General features: G+C 42.4%; 1 protein-coding gene across 1 annotated transcript in view; it reads left to right on the top strand.

Moving 5' to 3' along the window:
* Positions 1-18130, top strand: part of LOC122564614 (hemicentin-1-like) — a 421032-nt gene that overhangs the window by 88587 nt on the left and 314315 nt on the right. The window contains exons 8-11 of the mRNA XM_087998302.1: positions 1443-1706; positions 3482-3626; positions 6181-6302; positions 14011-14283. Coding sequence (XP_087854428.1) covers positions 1443-1706; positions 3482-3626; positions 6181-6302; positions 14011-14283 — 804 coding nt within the window. The remainder of the gene's footprint in view (positions 1-1442; positions 1707-3481; positions 3627-6180; positions 6303-14010; positions 14284-18130) is intronic.

Here is an 18130-nt window from a genome sequence, read left to right as displayed (position 1 = left end):
CTCATCAGGATATCACTGTTTGGAAAGAGAGTGCTATTTGCTGGCAAGGGGTCTCTGATAAAAAGTGCTCCCATTGATACTGCACTTAAATGATGACTGACAGTTAACTGCCAAGCTTTGTTTCAATTTAAACTTTAAACCTGGCAAGTTGACTGTGAGTGGTCATATCATTGCCCAGGGGATGAACCAGAGAACAATGTCAACTATTTTGTTACATTGTAACAAACACAATGTGTGCAGGGTTTCTTTGAATGCAAAGAACAGAACTTTCCTATTTATTAATATATGCAACTTTCAGTATGCTCAAGTGTGCCATACTGTGAGCCCAACTGGCAATCTTAAATTGTTTTGGCAACATAATTTTTTGCACACTTAATCTTTTTGGCAACTGTTATCTAGCATTAGTTGCAATTTTGCAACTGAGCATCTTTTGGTTAAAACAAATCCCAAGTGTGCCAAGAATTATATCATCTTAGAATTCAAAACTTCTTTCCAGAGGATCTTTTACAATGAGGTTAGTAACTAACCTGTCTCATTGAATCCAAGACACTTCACAGGAACATTATTTCTCAAAATTTGACATCAAATCATACGCAATGTATAAAGAGAAGTGCTCAGAAGTTATCATAGGATCCCTACAGTGTGGAAACAGGCCCTTCAGCCCAACAAGTCCACACTGACCCTCCAAACAGTAACCCACCAGACCCATTTTCCTACTACTCTACATTTACCCTGACTAATGCACCTAACCTACACATCCCTGAAGACTATGGGTAATTTAGCATGGCCAATTCACCTAACCCACACATCTTTGGATTGTGGGAGGAAACCGGAGCACCCAGAGAAAACCCATTCAGACACAGGGAGAATGTGCAAACTCCACACAGACAGACAGTATTCAGAGGGAGGAATCAAACCTGAGTCTCTCGTGCTGTGAGGCTAACCACTGAGCCACAGTGCCACCCTGTTATGATTGATAATGTTTTCTGAATCACATTATGAAGATTTGTTAACATTATTATTAAGGTTAGTCGAAACAGTTGGTGAGTATTAATTGTCTTTGAGTATGTAGAAATAGAAGACAGCAGACACACTAACAATGTTGGATGATGACTGTAACACTGAACCAGGCTTTAGCTCTCTCCATTCAGAAAAGATGTGTCTTAGCTTCTGGATCACCAGCCATCTTAAAGTCTATTAACAATGATGAAATAGTAGATTTTTTTTCTGACATCTCATTTTGCTGATGGATTGTTAAGGTTCCATTAATAAGTATTTATTATCAGTTACGTCTCTTAATGACATTGCATATGTTCTGGTATTATCACGGATGATAGAATAGATTTGTATCTAAGTATTCTTTATATCTTCTATGTATTAATTATTTGTAACACTCATAATTCTTATTCTCAAGGAAATTACTGTGTTCTCTTTCGTTCCAGGAATCCCAACCCATGTATTGTTGAACTGCTCAGGCCTACATCCTCCAGGGCAGCTTGACCAATTAGAGCTCCTCAGTACTTCTGGAGAGACTCTGATGAATCTGCCCATTAGGCCTAATTCCAGCCAAAACACAAACACCATCTGGAAAGTTCCAGAATTCATGCCACCCAATGAAAACTTCTTCTTGAAAGTGACTGGATACAATCGAGAAGGTTATCGTTTTCAGCGTCTATCCAGTGTCTCCTACACAAACCTGGTCCCTGGTGAGATAATAAATTACATTTGTGTAGCATCTTGCATGATGTCAGGACACCCAAAAACACTCTACAGCTAATTAATACTTTTTAGAAACATTGTCAATACTGCAATGTGGGAAATACAGTAACCAGTTTGTGCACAGCTAGCTCCCACAAACAACAATGATTTTATAATGACATTAATTGGTGGATAAATATTGGAGAATATTACATTTTATACCACCTTGGCACCCTGCAACCACACGGGATAAATATGGATTTCAACAGCTTCCTCATTTCTCCTCCCCCAACATTATCCAAGTCCCAAGACTCCAACTCGGCACCGCCCTCCGGACATGTCCATCACTCCTCCCTCTGACCTATCACTTTCTCCCTCACCTTCATCCACCTATCGCTTTCTCAGCCACCTTCCCCTCCAACCCCAACCCCCTCCCATTTATCTCTCAGTCCCGGCCCACAAGCCTCATTCCCAATGAAGGGCTTATGCCCAAAACGTCAGTTCTCCTGCTCCTCGGAGGCTGCCTGACCTGCTGTGCTTTCCCAGCAACACACTCTCGACGTGGATAAATATTGGCCAGGATACTTAGACAGCCCTCCCACTGTTTTCAGTTATATAAAGCTGACGACTGTTTGGCTCCAATGAAGAATGAAGTAATTGAGCTACTGGCACTCGATTTTTAAAACGTTTTAAATGGGATATGGTAAGGCCAACATTTATTGCCCATCCCAAATTGCCCTTGGACTCCATAGGCTGGATGTGGAATCCACGTATGCCCAATCAGATAAGGACGGCTTATTTCCAACAAGGGTTTTAATGAAATTTATGGGAATTTACATGATCATCACTACTGAGTAATGTTCCCTCTAATTTTCTTATTGGCTGCACAGGGTTCTAACTGCCCTTAACTTCTGTGCTTGCTATGCTTAAACATCTGAGCAGCTACATGTGCCCATAGCCACACAACTTAGAAGGAATGTTGTTACTGAGACTAGCTTTGAATTCCAGATGTATTGATTGAATTTAAATGACATTAGCTGCTGTGGTAGGATTTCAGATCATGTTCTCACAGTTTTGGTTTGGACTTCAGGGATAGTAGTCAGGTGATATTTCCATTTGGTCGCCATCTTATTGACAGTGTAGAGAAAAATTGACCACTGGGGTGATTTATTGCAGGGAATGTGAACCTTGGAACAGCTTCAGAATAAATGATATCACTTTAAGCCAAATATATGTTCTGGATGACCCAGATGGTTGGATGTGATGGAGTGGGTTGTAGGGGTGAGTAGCAGGGAGATGCAGGAAGACCTTGAAAATGTAACATGTAAATGTAACTTGGAAATGTAAAATGTAAAAAATTTTTAAAATTTGTTCATGGGTTATGTGACATTTAACAAGATTACCAGTTATTGTCTATCCCTATTTGCCTTCGAGCAGTGGTACTGACCTGTCTAAGAGGCTTGTTTGGACACTTCAAATGGCAATTAAGAGTCAATTACTTGTCTCTGGGTTTGGAGTCACATGTAGGCTAAACGGGTTAAGAGTGGCAGATTCCCTCCTTTTTGAAGGGTATGAGTGAACCAGATGAGTTATTGACGATAAGGTGGTAATTTCTTGATCATTAGTAATGACTCTAGCTTTTTATATGGATTTATTTATTAAACTAATTTAAAATCCTTCAGCCCTTTGGAATTGAACTCGCATCTTCTGAACATTAGACTGGGCCTCTGAATGACAAATTCAGTACCATTGCTATGTTAAAATGTTTGTGTATCTATTTTAGGACCTCCGGTAGTGAGCATGCCCAGGCAAACTCACTGTTACTACATGCAGCCCACATCGATTCGGTGCTCCGTGAAGAGTCTGATTCCATTCACACTGAGAATCATCAGAAACGGGACCAGAATTGAGTCAGACCGTCTGTTTCTGTGAGTAGGTGTAAAAAGAACATGGAATTGCTGACAGCAGGAGTAAACCATGAGCAATATTTATCTTCCTCTGACCTTTTGCCCCATCTGGAGGTGAAGTTCCATACCCATGCACCATCCTCTGGAAAATCAGCACACTGGCTGTTTGCCACATCTGAATCTAAGTGGTGAATGCTGGAAGGCAATTCGGCTGTAGGTTCTTGACTGCAGCAATCCTTTGGATGTCCTCACTTAATACCATCACAAACAGGGACACTGGTTGCTCATAGTGAGTAGGGGATCAGACCTTTTAGCCCAAACAACACATTTAGGGTCCACTCGAGTTTATTCTCATGTTTTCTCATGTAAGTCTACCATCATACCCCCTTCCTCAAAAACATGTCCTGCTTTCTCTGTTGTAGAGAGCTCCACATTTTCACCACTCTCTAGATAAAAAAGTTTCCTCTGAATCTCATACTGGATTTCTTAGTGCTATCTTATGTTTATGACCTCTGCTTACACTTTTCCCCATGAGCAATCATTCTCTCATTATGAATTATATCAAAACGTTTAATAAATGGTTAAAGATGCCCTCCATCGCATGTCGTCCACATCCCACACCTCCACCCTCGGACCCCACCCCTCCAACCGTAACAAGGACAGAACACCCCTGGTGCTCACCTTCCACCCTAACAACCTTCGCATAAACCAAATCATCCGCCGACATTTCCGCCACCTCCAAAATGACCCCACCACCAGGGATATATTTCCCTCCCCACCCCTTTCCGCCTTCCGCAAAGACCGTTCCCTCCGTGACTACCTGGTCAGGTCCACGCCCCCCTACAACCCACCCTCCCATCCTGACACCTTCCCCTGCCACCGCAGGAACTGTAAAACCTGCGCCCACACCTCCTCCCTCACCTCTATCCAAGGCCCAAAAGGAGCCTTCCACATCTATCAAAGTTTTACCTGCACATCCACTAATATCATTTATTGTATCAGTTGCTCCCGATGCGGTCTCCTCTACCTTGGGGAGACTGGACGCCTCCTAGCAGAGCGCTTTAGGGAACATCTCTGGGACACCCGCACCAATCAACCACACCGCCCTGTGGCCCAACATTTCAACTCCCCCTCCCACTCTGCCGAGGACATGGAGGTCCTGGTCCTCCTTCACCGCCGTTCCCTCACCACCAGACGCCTGGAGGAAGAACACCTCATCTTCTGCCTCAGAACACTTCAACCCCAGGGCATCAATGTGGACTTCAACAGTTTCCTCATTTCCCCTTCCCCCACCTCACCCTAGTTCCAAACCTCCAGCTCAGCACTGTCCCCATGACTTGTCCTACCTGCCTATCTCCTTTTCCACCTATCCACTCCACCTTCCCCCCCCCCCGACCTATCACCTTCATCCCCTCTCCCAATCACCTATTGTACTCTATGCTACTTTCTCCCCACCCCCACCCTCCTTTAGCTTATCTCTCCACGCTTCAGGCTCTCTGCCTTTATTCCTGATGAAGGGCTTTTGCCTGAAACATGGATTTTTCTGCTCCTCAGATGCTTCCTGAATTGCTGTGCTCTTCCAGCACCACTAATCCAGAATCTGGTTTCCAGCATCTGCAGTCATTGTTTTTACCTTTACACAGTGATATGACCTCTTTGCTCTGAGCTGCGCTAGTTCCAACCTTCTAGCAGAGTCCTATTACATGACGGATGAGGTTGTGGTTACATTTCAGCATATGTCAAAGGCTGATTTACAAATTCATTAAAACCCATGTCTACAAATGAGATAGGTTTTGGGAGCCCTAAAGAATTGAAAAAGTAATGGAGAGGTGGAAGTTGTATGGAAGGAATTTCAGAACTCAGAGTCAGGCTGAAGAAGGAAAACTGCCAGTAGTGAAGTGATGGAAAGGGCTTATGCTCGAAATGTCGACTCTCCTGCTCCACAGATGCTGCCTGACCCGCTGTGCTTTTCCAGCGCCACACATTTGACTCTGATGGAAATAGGAGATGTGCAAGAGGCTGCAATTAGAAGTTGCAGAGGTGGTGTGACATCTTCTAGTGCTTGACTTTGATCTGCATAGGCAGAAGACTGGTAACAGATAGTTGAATAGTGCTGAGCAGTACCCAGATGAGTTCAGTATCTTTAACGAGGTGTTTCCTTTCCAAAATGTATCGCCCCGATAACTGTAGGAAGTCTTCATTTGTGAGTAGGTTCTTCAATGGCCACATAACACAAAGTGGGACAACTAGTTAGATGTCTCTATGTGCATTTTCTTTGATTTATTATAAAAATACAACCGCAAAACCTAGAGGAACTGAGTTATGGCAACAAGATAGGTTTTGTGACGATGGACTGAGTGCCAAAATTGAAATAGCTTATTGAGAACCTCTAGTGGCAGAAGCCCAATACTGCAGCATAGCACCAGTTGAAAGAGTAGACCCTTCCTTCACACTGTGTGAACTCTTAACCAAGTGATCTTCCAATTTGACTCTTCAATGTGACAATTGGCGAAGTGTTGGTCTGCTTTACGACTTTGTTTTTCATTACCTTACTACCGAAATTTTATCTTTTCAGGGGCTCAGTGAATACTACATGGGAAATCCCAAGTGTTTCTGGAGCTGATGAAGGTTTTTATGATTGTGTTGCTATCAGTAACTCAGGCACAGGTATAGCTCGAACATTCTTGGTTGTCACTGGTGAGTAGTTACTGATGTTCTGATTTATGCATCAATACAATTGAAAATATCATCCCTTTCCGCTTTTTATGAACACAGGAAAAGCAGAAGATGTAAATGTGAGGTTTTCATATTGGTGAAAAATAAGAAAATGTGGCCGAAGCTTCTCATTACGCACACATCAAGACAAGTGCAAGAATGCTAAATTTCAACCAACAGTGTATACTACAGAACAAACGAGGACTGATTGGTTGCAAGTCAGTTCTAATTGGTTGAGGCATTGGCATGGAGAAAGTAAAAGTAACCCATCTGCAATCTGATTTCTACTCTTAAGTGAACCAAGCACCAACATTGGCTGAATAGCTTCTAAAGCTATACCACTCAAAGCTGTGAATCAGCCAATGGCTTAGTGGTCTTGTTCCCTTCTTTTCAGGAATCACTTAGCATTGGAGGGTCAGTGTGGACTTGTTGGGCCGATGGGCCTGTTTCCACACTGGAAGTAATCTAATTTAATCTACTTGATCTCTGCTCAAAATGGTGGGTAGTAGTTCATCTCTTGGCTTGACATGAAACCGCAATGGAGTTTATTGGGCCTTCAATACCCTCAGTCATTGCTATTTGCTCATGGGATGTGAGCATCACTGGCTGGGCCAGTATTTACTGCATATCTTTAGTGGTACTGAAATGCCTTCTTGAACCAGTGCAATTCGTTGCTGTAGGTGCACCGACAACGGGTTAGGAAGGGAGATCCAGGGGTTTGATCCAATGGGCCTGAAGGAATAGCAAAATTATGGCAAATTTCCAAGTCAGGATGGTGAGGGCTTGGAAGGGAGCTTGAACAGGAATGCACACATGGTAGTTTACCCTTGCAGGTGCTGCCATTGTCATTCTAGATAGTAGTGGCTGTAAGTTTGGAAGGTGCCATCTAAGGAACTTTGGTGAATTTCTGCAGTGCATCCAGTAGAAAATGGATGTTTGTGGATGTGGTACCAGTCCAACAGGCTGCTTTATTCTGGATAGAGTCAAGTTTCTTGAGTGCAGTTGAACCTGCACATCATTCAGGCAAGTGTATTCCATTACACTCCTGTCTTGTGTTTTGTAAATTATGGACAGGCTTTGAGGAGTTAGGTGAGTTACTCACTGCAAGATTCTTAGTTTCTGGCCTGTTCTTGTAGCCACGGTATTTTCATGGCTAGTCCAGTTCAGTTTCTTGTCAATAGCAATGCCCAGGATGTTGCTAATGGTAGATTCAGTGATAGTTATGCCATTGAATGACAAGGGGCAATGGTTAGATTATCTTTTTGGAGGTAGTCATTGCTTAACATTTGTGTAGCTTGGATATCACTTTCCACTAGTCAGTCTAAACCTGGATATTGTCCAGGTCTTGCTGCATTTGGGCATGGACTGCTTCAGCATCTGAGGATTTGCAAATGATGCTCAACAATTGCAATTATCAATCAATGTCCCTACTTCTGACATTATAAAGGAGAGAAGATCATTGATGAAGCAGCTGAAGATGGTTGGGCCTAAGACACTATCCTGAGGAAATTCTGCAATGATGTCTTGGAACTGAGATGACTAACCTGCTACGAGCACAACCATCTTCTTTTGTGCCAGATATGATACGTGAAGTAAAATAATGAGAGCAAAGCTGCTGTTTATCCAGACTGTATGCAAAATTCTTTGCCTTTTCAATTTCTTTCTGTCATATTCTGAAATCACTAACTTGTACTTGTGTATGGTCTTAAAGGTATCTTTCTCCCTCTGAGCATCCAGATATGGAGTTGTCAATAGGGTATCGAACGGAGCCAAATATTTTGCTGCAAAATGTCCACCTGCTAATGTTGAAGAGTAGTTCTAGCACCAACCTTGGGGCATTTGAATACATGTTCTGGAGGATGCCAGTAGCCCCTCAAGTCTGGGTTAATCTATGGTGTAGCTTCATAGATCCACCTTTGCCTCATATTCTGAAATACCTTTGGATAATAAAAAATTATCAATTTCAGTTTTAATTGTAACAATTAATTTGGCATAATTTGCGAGGAAGTAAGTTCTAAACTTCTACCCCCTATTTTTGTGTTTGTGTTTCCTGGCCCTCATCCTAGAATCTTCAAGAAGCAGAAGTTCTCCTCTATCCACTCTGTCTGTTTCCCTTTATTATTTGAAAAGTTTTGTCAAATCACCTCCTAACCTCATCAGTTCCAGGGAATACAACCTTTCTCATAATCCCTCATAGAAATTTAACCCTAAAATCTAGGTATCATTCCAGTTACTCTATACTCCAAGGCCTATATATCTTTATTGAGATCTGTTGCCTGGCACTGATCACAATGACTGCAGGAGTAGTTGCACCAGGGTTTTGTATAGCTAAACCTTCTTGTATTCTAGTCCCTAGATATAAAGTTCAGCATTCGAATTGCCTTTTTATTTTGATATGACATTACATTTCAATGATATATCAAAACTGATCCAAAGTTTGTTTAGGCTCCACAGGTTTGAGTTTACACCATTTAGAAATTTGAAAAGTGTGGTGCTGGAAAAGCACAGCTGGTCAGACAGCATCCGAGGAGCAAGAGAGTTGACATTTCAAGAATGAACTCTTCCACACCCTGATGAAGAGCTCATGCTGGAAATGTCGACTCTCCTGCTCCTCGGATGCTAACTGACCGGCTGTGCTTTTCCAGCACCACACTTTTCGACTCTCATCTTCAACATCTGCAGTCCTCACTTCCACCATTTAGAAATTACCCAGTTCTAGAGCTTTTAGGTGAAAATGGATGACTTCCCTTTTGCCTACATCAACATCCAGTTTTGGGAAGAATTGTGGGCAGCATAGTGATTCATGTTGGAGTATCTTTGGTGACTTGATCTCTTTATCAAGACATGAAAACTTTTGTCATTTTACACAATGGCAGAAGTGAAATGCTCCTTTGCAGGTGGGGAAATTGGGAGGGAAAATTCCAAGGCTAGTCCACGCCACTGGCTTGTTATCCTTGAACATTGATAGGGCAGCAACAGTGTGGAAACATTTCATTGGAATTAGATTTGAGGCGAATAATTAGTGAGTGAATGGAAGAAGTCAGACTATTGTGGCCCACCTTTAAGGGGAGACAGTGACTTGGTGGTAATGTCACTGTACCAGTAATCCAGATACCAGGCCTAATACTCAGGAGACAAAGTTCAAATAGTACCCTGGCAGCTCATGACTACTGTCCTTTAGGGAAGGAAGTCTGCCAATATTTCACGTTCTGGCCCACACGTGACTTCAGACTGTTAATTGCCCTCTGAATTGCCCAAGCAAGCCACTCAGTTTAAGAGGCTTTGTAGATGGGCAGTAAATGCTGTACTAGCCAGTGACACTAATATCCCATAAAACAACAAGGAGGAAAAAAGGAAATAGATGCTTCAGACCCAAAGCAACTTCAAATGGAAAACCAGGCAGCTGAAGTTTTATCCCTCTCTACTCCTGGGAAACAGGGTTCATCCTGATCAGTTCTGGCTTACCTCATAGCACACTTGCCTCTATCCATCTTGGTTCAGAAACCACACGAGGGCTTGAGTGCCTAAAAATCAAGGCCGACATATTAGTGTAATGCAAAGAGAACACTGCATTGTCAGAAGTGTTGCCTTTTGGATGTGATGATAAACCAAGACCCTACCTGCCTGTTCAGATAGATGTAAATGATCCCATGCTACCATTTCCAAGAAGAGCAGGTGAATTGTTCATGGTGTCAATTCCTTTGTCAATATCTATTTCTTAAACAATATCATGAAAAGGATCAGATTATGACTTGTTGGGCCAAAGGCCTGTTTCCACACTGTAGGGATTCTAAGATCTGATCATTGTCATATTGTTAAGCTTTTTCATTATAAACAAAATGCACACTACCGATGTTAGTCTATGATTTTGACGCAGTCAGAGAAAAACACCTCTGAAGTATGTTCCCTGATTACGGGTATTTTGCATAGAAAATTTCCACAAGCAGGTTTAAAAATATACCATAATCCAGGTGAATTATAAAACATTAACAAATGATTGACACACTTGCATATTTGTGGTCTGGGGCTTTGGTAGCATCACTGAAGATGTTATTGCAGGTGCTGAAAAGCTGGGTTGTAAGACTGAATCTCTGATGTTGCTAGCAAGTAGAAATGCACGACTGTTCTCTGCAAAGGTAATTGATCTCAACATTATAAGGAGAGGCTGGATAGGCTGGGACATTTTCCCTGGAGCACAGAAGGCTGAGAGGTGACCTTAAAGAGATTTATAAAATCATGGGGTACATAGATATGGAGAATGGCCAAGGTCTTTTCCCCAGTATAGGGGAATCCAAGCTAGAGGGCATAGGTTTAAGATGCAAGGGGAAAGATTTAAAAGTGACCTGAGGGGCAAGTTTTTCACACAGAGAGTGATGATTATACAGAGCGAGCTGCCAGAGGAAGTGGTAGAGGCAAGCACAATTGCAACATTTAAAAGATACATGAATAGGAAAGGTTTAGAGCTATATGAGCCAAATGCAAGCAAATGGAACTAGTTCAGTTTAGGAAGCGAGTTGGGCAAACGAACCTGTTTGCATGCTGTATGACTCTATTAAAAACAACTAGATGATATTAGCCTCTTTCCATAAACCAGTTATCTTTTCTTTATTTTGGTCTTAATTTGAAGCAGATGGTTTTATAGTTCCCATCAAACAAACAGCAAGCTGCACTGCTCTGCAAACTTGATATTGCTGTTGATCTGCATTACCTTTTGACTGCCCACAATCTGTGTACTTGCTGTTTGTGACACCAGATGGCATATGGATGGAGAAGCAAGCTAAGAGTTGGTAGCATGTATCTGTTTTGTACTTGTCAAGTTGGAGTTGCTGGCTCTGCGCCATGTGCTTCCAGCTCAAATGGAACAAGGTTTAGGTAGTGTCACTCCCCTCAATGAAGTGTCTCAGCCATAACCACAGAAAATCTCCAACTGTGGCATTTTCCTTTAAATTAGACAAGTTTCTTGACAAGTCTTCTTTAATGCTGATCAATGAGAGGGAAGCTCCTTCTCAGCAGTCTGAGCTGAATTTAAATTCAAGTCTCAGAAATACATGGTCTTGTCTAACCAACATGGACTCCTGTGGGAGGTAATGTTTTGAACATTAAGACGCTAAATGTAGCCATTACTTTTAGCATATGCAACAGCAGTTAGCATTTATATAGCATTTTTGAAGTTAATAAAATGTCCCAAGATACTTCACAGAAATATTTATCAAACAGTAATTTACACCAGGCCGCACAGGAAGGCATTAGGATAGATGACCAAAAACATGTTTAAATAGATTTTAAGGCATGTCTTAACGGAAGTGAGAAAATCAGAGCTCTTTAGGTGAAGAGCTCAGGATCCAGTCAAATGATGCATGGACTTCCATGATGGGTTAATTAATGCTGGGGTTCTATGAGTCACCTTCTGTTTGCCTTTTAGTAACTTAATAATAAGTCATGTATGTGACTTCAGTGTGAAATCAGGTGAGGCTGTGTTTGGCTTTCGGGTTGAATAATTGTCCACTATATGTTGTGGTTTCTTGAGTTAGTATAGGATGTGAGAAAATTGTTAAAAATACGTATCAGGCAGGTACTTACAGTATTCATTTTTGTCAGCCTATTGTTAACACTTTGGTCTTCTAAACATGTTGGTTCTGAATAGACAACAGTTTCATGGACATTGGCTGATAGTGAAGAAGGCATTTGATATGGTTTCCTTTATTGATCAGAGTTGGGAGTTTTGGAGGTCATGTTGCAGCTATATGGGGCATTGGTTAGGCCACTTTTGGAATACTGTGTACAACTCTGGTCTCTCTCCTATAGAAAAGATCTTGTGAAACGTGAAAGGGGTCAGAAAAGATTTACAAAATGTTGCCAGGGTTGGAGGGTTTGAGCTGTACGGAGAGGCTGAATAGGCTGGGGCTGTTTTCCCTGGAAAGCCAGAGGCTGAGGGGTGACCTTATAGAGGTTCATAAAATCATGAGGGGCATGGATAGACTCAAAGAAAAGTTATTTTCCCTGGGGTGGGGGAATCCAGAACTAGAGGGCATAGATTTAGGGTGAGAACGGAAAGATTTAAAAGGGACCTAAGAGGCAACTTTTTCATGCAGAGGGTGGTACGTGTATGGAATGAGTTGAAGGAGGAAGTGGTGGAGGCTGGTACAATTACAACTTTTAAAAGGCATCTGGATGGGTTAAGTGAATGGGAAGGGTTTAGAGGGATATGGGCCAAATGCTGGCAATTGGGACAAGATTAATTTCGAATGTCTGGTCGGCATGGACAAACTGGATCAAAGGCTCTGTTTCCATGCTATATATCTCTATTGCTGTTATTTATCATAAATTAAGGAACAATCGCTAGTCTTATATTCTTCGGTGCCAAAGTGCATGTTAAGCTTATACTTGGTGTATAAATTGACACCGCATTTTTCATCGAATAAGTGCATGTTAGCGTCATACTTGCATTAGAAGTTGGCCTTAATTTTTAAGCTCAGGCATACATGTTTAGGATTTTATACAGTTTATAAATCAGCAACAAGATCAAACAGGGTGATAAAGGTTATATTGCCAAGTTGATGTTTGGGAATTTAGGACTCGCGCACACAGAGCAGAGCAGTTACAGTTGACCAGTCAACAGAAGGGATTCTCTGGCAAAAATCATTTATACAAAGTTGATTTAAAACTGTAAGTCACAACATTTGCAAATATCTATGCTACAATGAGGGAACTCCATGTTACTGAAAAACTGGTGTGAGAATGGAAGAGGGAATCTGCCCTGAAGAAGATGCCCTGAACAAATGTGCCATAAAAGCAGGGACCAGCCACTAGCTTGGTGTTGACAAGCTTGCATTCAAACAATAATTTGGAAGTCATCAGAATGGTTATAGTGTCACCAAAAATACGTTGTGCACGTACATACTTAAGTGAACCAAATCAAACCCTGCTTCCAGTCAAGTTTACTGGGCAACAGTGAGTTGGTGTAGCTACTTTATAGGAGAAAAATATCTAATATTGCAGCAGAAGACCCAAGATTTCTGAGAGATATTTCCAGCGATTCATCATCAGACAGTGGCAAAAACACACATGCCCATTACTTCACATTGTCAACATGGAAAAACCCTTATTAAGTTTGATATGCTGAGCAGCTGAATGTGCAGGTAGTGAAAAATCCAATTCAGTAGTTGGATAGGAAGATGATTAGTTGTGGAGAATTGATCCTGAAATTGAAAACACTAAACTTTACTCAGAGTGGGATCCTTACAGTGATGCTGTAGCCAAAGTGACTCAAGATTAATTCAATGAGCTCTGTGTTGGAGCAGAAAATTATAAATGTGTTTTTTAAGCCATTAAGTTGTACTTCAAATTACCCTAGGATTATTTCATGAAATAGAATACGACATGTTGACCTAATTTGAATTGGACCAATGTTATAATACTTTTCGTGTTTTAAAATAGTAACCACCTACACAAATATCAGCAGTTCACATATTATACTCAGTATTTAATTCAATTTCTGTTTTTAGAAAGCTTCTTCAAATGTCTAATATACTCAGTGATCCAGGGTGTATTAATATGATTCTGAGACTTCCTTACCAGTCCTCATTGAAACATTTGATTTGTATTTGTAAGTGTAGAATGGGATGTGTGAAGTAGACTAAAAATCACTTGTGCAATCTTCATTCACTGCTGTTAACCTTTTTCTCCACAGAACCACCTCCTATTGTGGAAACACCTCAAAACGTCACAGCATTCCCTGGGGATCAGGTAGTCCTGACGTGCAAAGTTCTTGGAAGCATCCGATATAATATTACTTGGATGCGAGATGGAACTGAGCTTCAGGATGACAATGAGTACATTACCCCTTTGAGAAACTCGTCATTGGCATTTTGGAATGTGCAGTCAGAGAATGCTGGGCGCTATGAATGTGTGGCAGTCAATATGCAGGGATCAAGTCAAGCCTCTGTGTGGCTCTTTATCCCTGGTAAGAGTGAATTCTGATAGAGTCTGTATTCAGTTGTGTAAAATGGATCTGATTTATTTTCTCTGCTTTTTGAAAGCTACTAAGCAAATTGGGTGATTCTGGACATTTGGCACTATAACTTCAACTAAAAGATTTGTAGAATTTTTACTTGGATCTCTTTGCGAAAAGAGGAAATTTTGAGGAAGCCTGATTTGCAGTTTCAGGATTATTATTGCTATAATAATTCAAGTAAATTGCATAATGTAACAGGTTAAAAATAAGGAATTATGAAGTAGGAAGGAACATTGGGCAGAAGAGTTACTTTAATTAAAAAAGAATAATTTGGTAGTAAACCACCAGAGAAAGCTACGGATAAATGTTTGAGACTGTGATAAATGTGTTGACAGGTTGTGGGATCAGCTTGAAACCTTAACGGGATCTAAACACTCTTTTGTCCTTTTTGTTTTTTGTTTAAGAGCAAGTGTTTTCTTACTTTCATCTCCACGATGTTCAACGTTCCACAGAAAGTTGCTCTCGCCATATCCTGAGATCCACACTCCGTGCCATGCATCGTCATGTGCGCATTCTCCACCTCCCCAACAGCATGACATCACACTGACTCAGGGCTGCACCACTCCACAGTTCCACTTCACCCTCCGGCTCATTTCCTTTCCTTTCAGGTATCAGAGCACACAAGATGCAACAACTCAGATATCCATTGCCCTCTGGAATCTTCCTCCCCTACCCTTCTCTCTAACTCCATCACCTCCCCTAACCCTACCTCCTGTTACATATTCACCATGCCTCCTAACCTTCCGCTCTTCAATGCTGAACATTCTGTACTCAGCAAAGGTCTCAGTTTTATCCTTCAGCATGCCCCCTTTAATGAATTTTGGGCATGACATTACATCGAACTCTGCTTTGATTGTCTTCACCTCAATACCCATTTCTTTTGTTAGGAGTCCTCTCCCCACAACTTCACCCAGCTCCAACATTCTCCCTCTACCTGCACCCCTTCCTTTGTCCATCTACCTGCATTCGACCTGTTCATTGAGAACTGTTGACCTGACATTGGTTACCTCAATTTCTCTGCGCCCCTCACCCATTCCAACCTATGTCCCTCCGAACTGACTGCACAGTGTGTGCTCAGATCCAACCGTGACTTTGTTATTAAGACTGCTGATAAGGGTGGTGCTATTGTGGTCTGGCATACTGACTGCTACATTGCAGAGGCTGAGCACCAGCTCTCAGGTACCTCGTCCTATCTCCCCCGGACCATGACCCCAAATTAGAACATCAAAACATTTGTACTAACTACTGTCACTAACTTCATTTCATTTGGTGATCTCCCTCCCGACTGCCTCCAAGCTGATAGCATCCCAAAGCCACACAGCTTGCTTCTACCACCTTCTGAAAATCCACAAAACAGGACTGCCCGGGCAGACCCACTGTTTCTGCCTGTTCCTGCTCCACAGAACTCCTCTTCCTGCCTTGACTCATGCTTTCCTTCCTCGTGCAGTCCCTGCCCCCTTACATCCACAATTCTTCTGCTGCTTACGCCAGTTTTGGAATTTCCAGTGTGCAGGCTGCAGTGCCTCCCCTTCACCATGGACGTGCAATCTCTCTACACGTCCATCCCCCACCAGGATGGTCTCTGGGTTCTCCGCTTTTCCCTGAAACAAAGTCTGAACTATCCTCACCCACCATCACCCTCCACCTGGTCGAGTTTGTCCTCACCATAAACAATTTTTTAAACTCCTCTCATTTTCTTATAGAACATAGAAAAGTACAGCATAGAACAGGCTCTTTGGCCCATGATGTTGTGCCGGGGTTTGATCCTAATGTAAAATATAATAACTTAACCTCTCCACCCCTCAACTCGCTGCTATCCATGTGCATGTCCAGCAGTCGCTTAAATGTCCCCAATGACTCTGCTTCCACCACCACACTGGCAACACATTCCATGCATTCACAACTCTCTGCGTAAATAACCTACCTCTGACGTCTCCTCTATACCTTCCTCCTAATATGTTAAAACTATGACCCCTTGTACCAGTCAATCCTGCCCTAGGGAAAAGTCTCTGGCTGTTGACTCTATCTATTCCACTCATTATCTTGTATACTTCGATCAGGTCTCCTCTCTTCCTCCTTCTCTCCAGAGAGAAAAGCCCGAGCTTATTCAACCTTTCTTCATAAGGCAAGCCCTCTAGTCCTGAAGAAGGGCTTATGCCCGAAACGTCGATTCACCTGCTCCTCCGATGCTGCCTGGCCTGCTGTGTTTTTCCAGCACCACATTTTTCAACTCTGGTCTCCAGCATCTGTAGTCCTCACTTTCTCCTAGTCCAGGCAGCATCCTGGTAAACCTTCTTTGCACTTTCTCCAAAGCCTCTGTATCTTTCCTATAGTAAGGAGACCAGGACTGGACACAATATTTCAAGTGTGATCTCACCAGGGACTTGTAGCAAAACCTCACGGCTCTTAAACTCGATCCCCCTGTTAATGAAAGCCAAAACACCATATACTTTCTTAACAACCCTATCCACTTGGTGTACTTGCACACCCAAATCCCTTTGTTCCTCCACACTGTCAAGAATTCTGTCTTTAATCCTATATTCAGCATTCGAGTTCGACCTTCCAAAATGCATCACTTCGCATTTATCCAGGTTGAACTCCATCTGCCATTTCTCAGGCCAGCTCTGCATCCTGTCTATGTCGCGCTGCAGCCTGCAGTAGCCCTTTATACTATTGACAACACCTCCAATCTTCGTGTCATCTGCAAATTTACTAAACCACCCCTCAACCTCCTTATCCAAGTCATTTATAAAAACTACAAAGAGCAGAGGCCCAAGAACAGAGCCCTGCGGGACCCCACTCAACACTGACCTCCAGGCAGAATAGTTAGACAGTAGACAATAGGTGCAGGAGTAAGCCATTCTGCCCTTCGAGCCTGCACCACCATTCATTATGATTATGGCTGATCATCCTTAATCAGTATCCTGTTCCTGCCTTATCTCGATAACCCTTGATTCCACTATCCTTGAGAGCTCTATCCAACTCTTTCTTAAATGAATCCAGAGACTGGGCCTCCACTGCCCTCTGGGGCAGAGCATTCCACACAGCCACCACTCTCTGAGTGAAGACGTTTCTCCTCATCTCTGTCCTAAATGGTCTACCCCGTATTTTTAAGCTGTGTTCTCTGGTTCGGCACTCACCCATCAGCGGAAACATGTTTCCTGCCTCCAGAGTGTCCAATCCTTTAATAATCTTATATGTCTCAATCAGATCCCCTCTCAGTCTTCTAAACTCAAGGGTATACAAGCCCAGTCGCTCCAGTCTTTCAGCGTAAGGTAATCCTGCCATTCCAGGAATTGACCTCGTGAACCTACGCTGCACTCCCTCAATAGCCAGAATGTCTTTCCTCAAATTTGGAGACCAGAACTGCACACAATACTCCAGGTGTGGTCTCACCAGGGCCCTGTACAGCTGCAGAAGAACCTCTTTGCTTCTATACTCAGTCCCTCTTGTTATGAAGGCTGACATGCTATTAGCCTTCTTCACTACCTGCTGTACCTGCATGCTTACCTTCATTGACTGGTGTACAAGAACACCCAGATCTCTTTGTACTGCCCCTTTACCTAAATTGATTCCATTTAGGTAGTAATCTGCCTTCCTGTTCTTGCCAGCCAGTAATTTCTATCTACAACCCCTCTCTGCCTTCTGTCAGCCAGCCAATTCTGAATCCAGATAGGCAAATCTCCCTGTATCCCATACTTCCTGACTTTATGAATGAGCATACCATGGGGACCTGACCAAATGCCTTGCTGAAGTCCATATACACCACATCCACTGCTCGACCTTCGTTGCCCTG

The sequence above is a fragment of the Chiloscyllium plagiosum genome, unplaced genomic scaffold (assembly GCF_037043375.1).
Source record: "Chiloscyllium plagiosum isolate Xiang-an unplaced genomic scaffold, Cpla_swu_hap1 HiC_scaffold_21, whole genome shotgun sequence".
NCBI lineage: Eukaryota > Metazoa > Chordata > Chondrichthyes > Orectolobiformes > Hemiscylliidae > Chiloscyllium > Chiloscyllium plagiosum.
The sequence above is the reverse complement of the archived record's forward strand: the minus strand, read 5'-3'. Positions and strand labels throughout refer to the sequence as shown.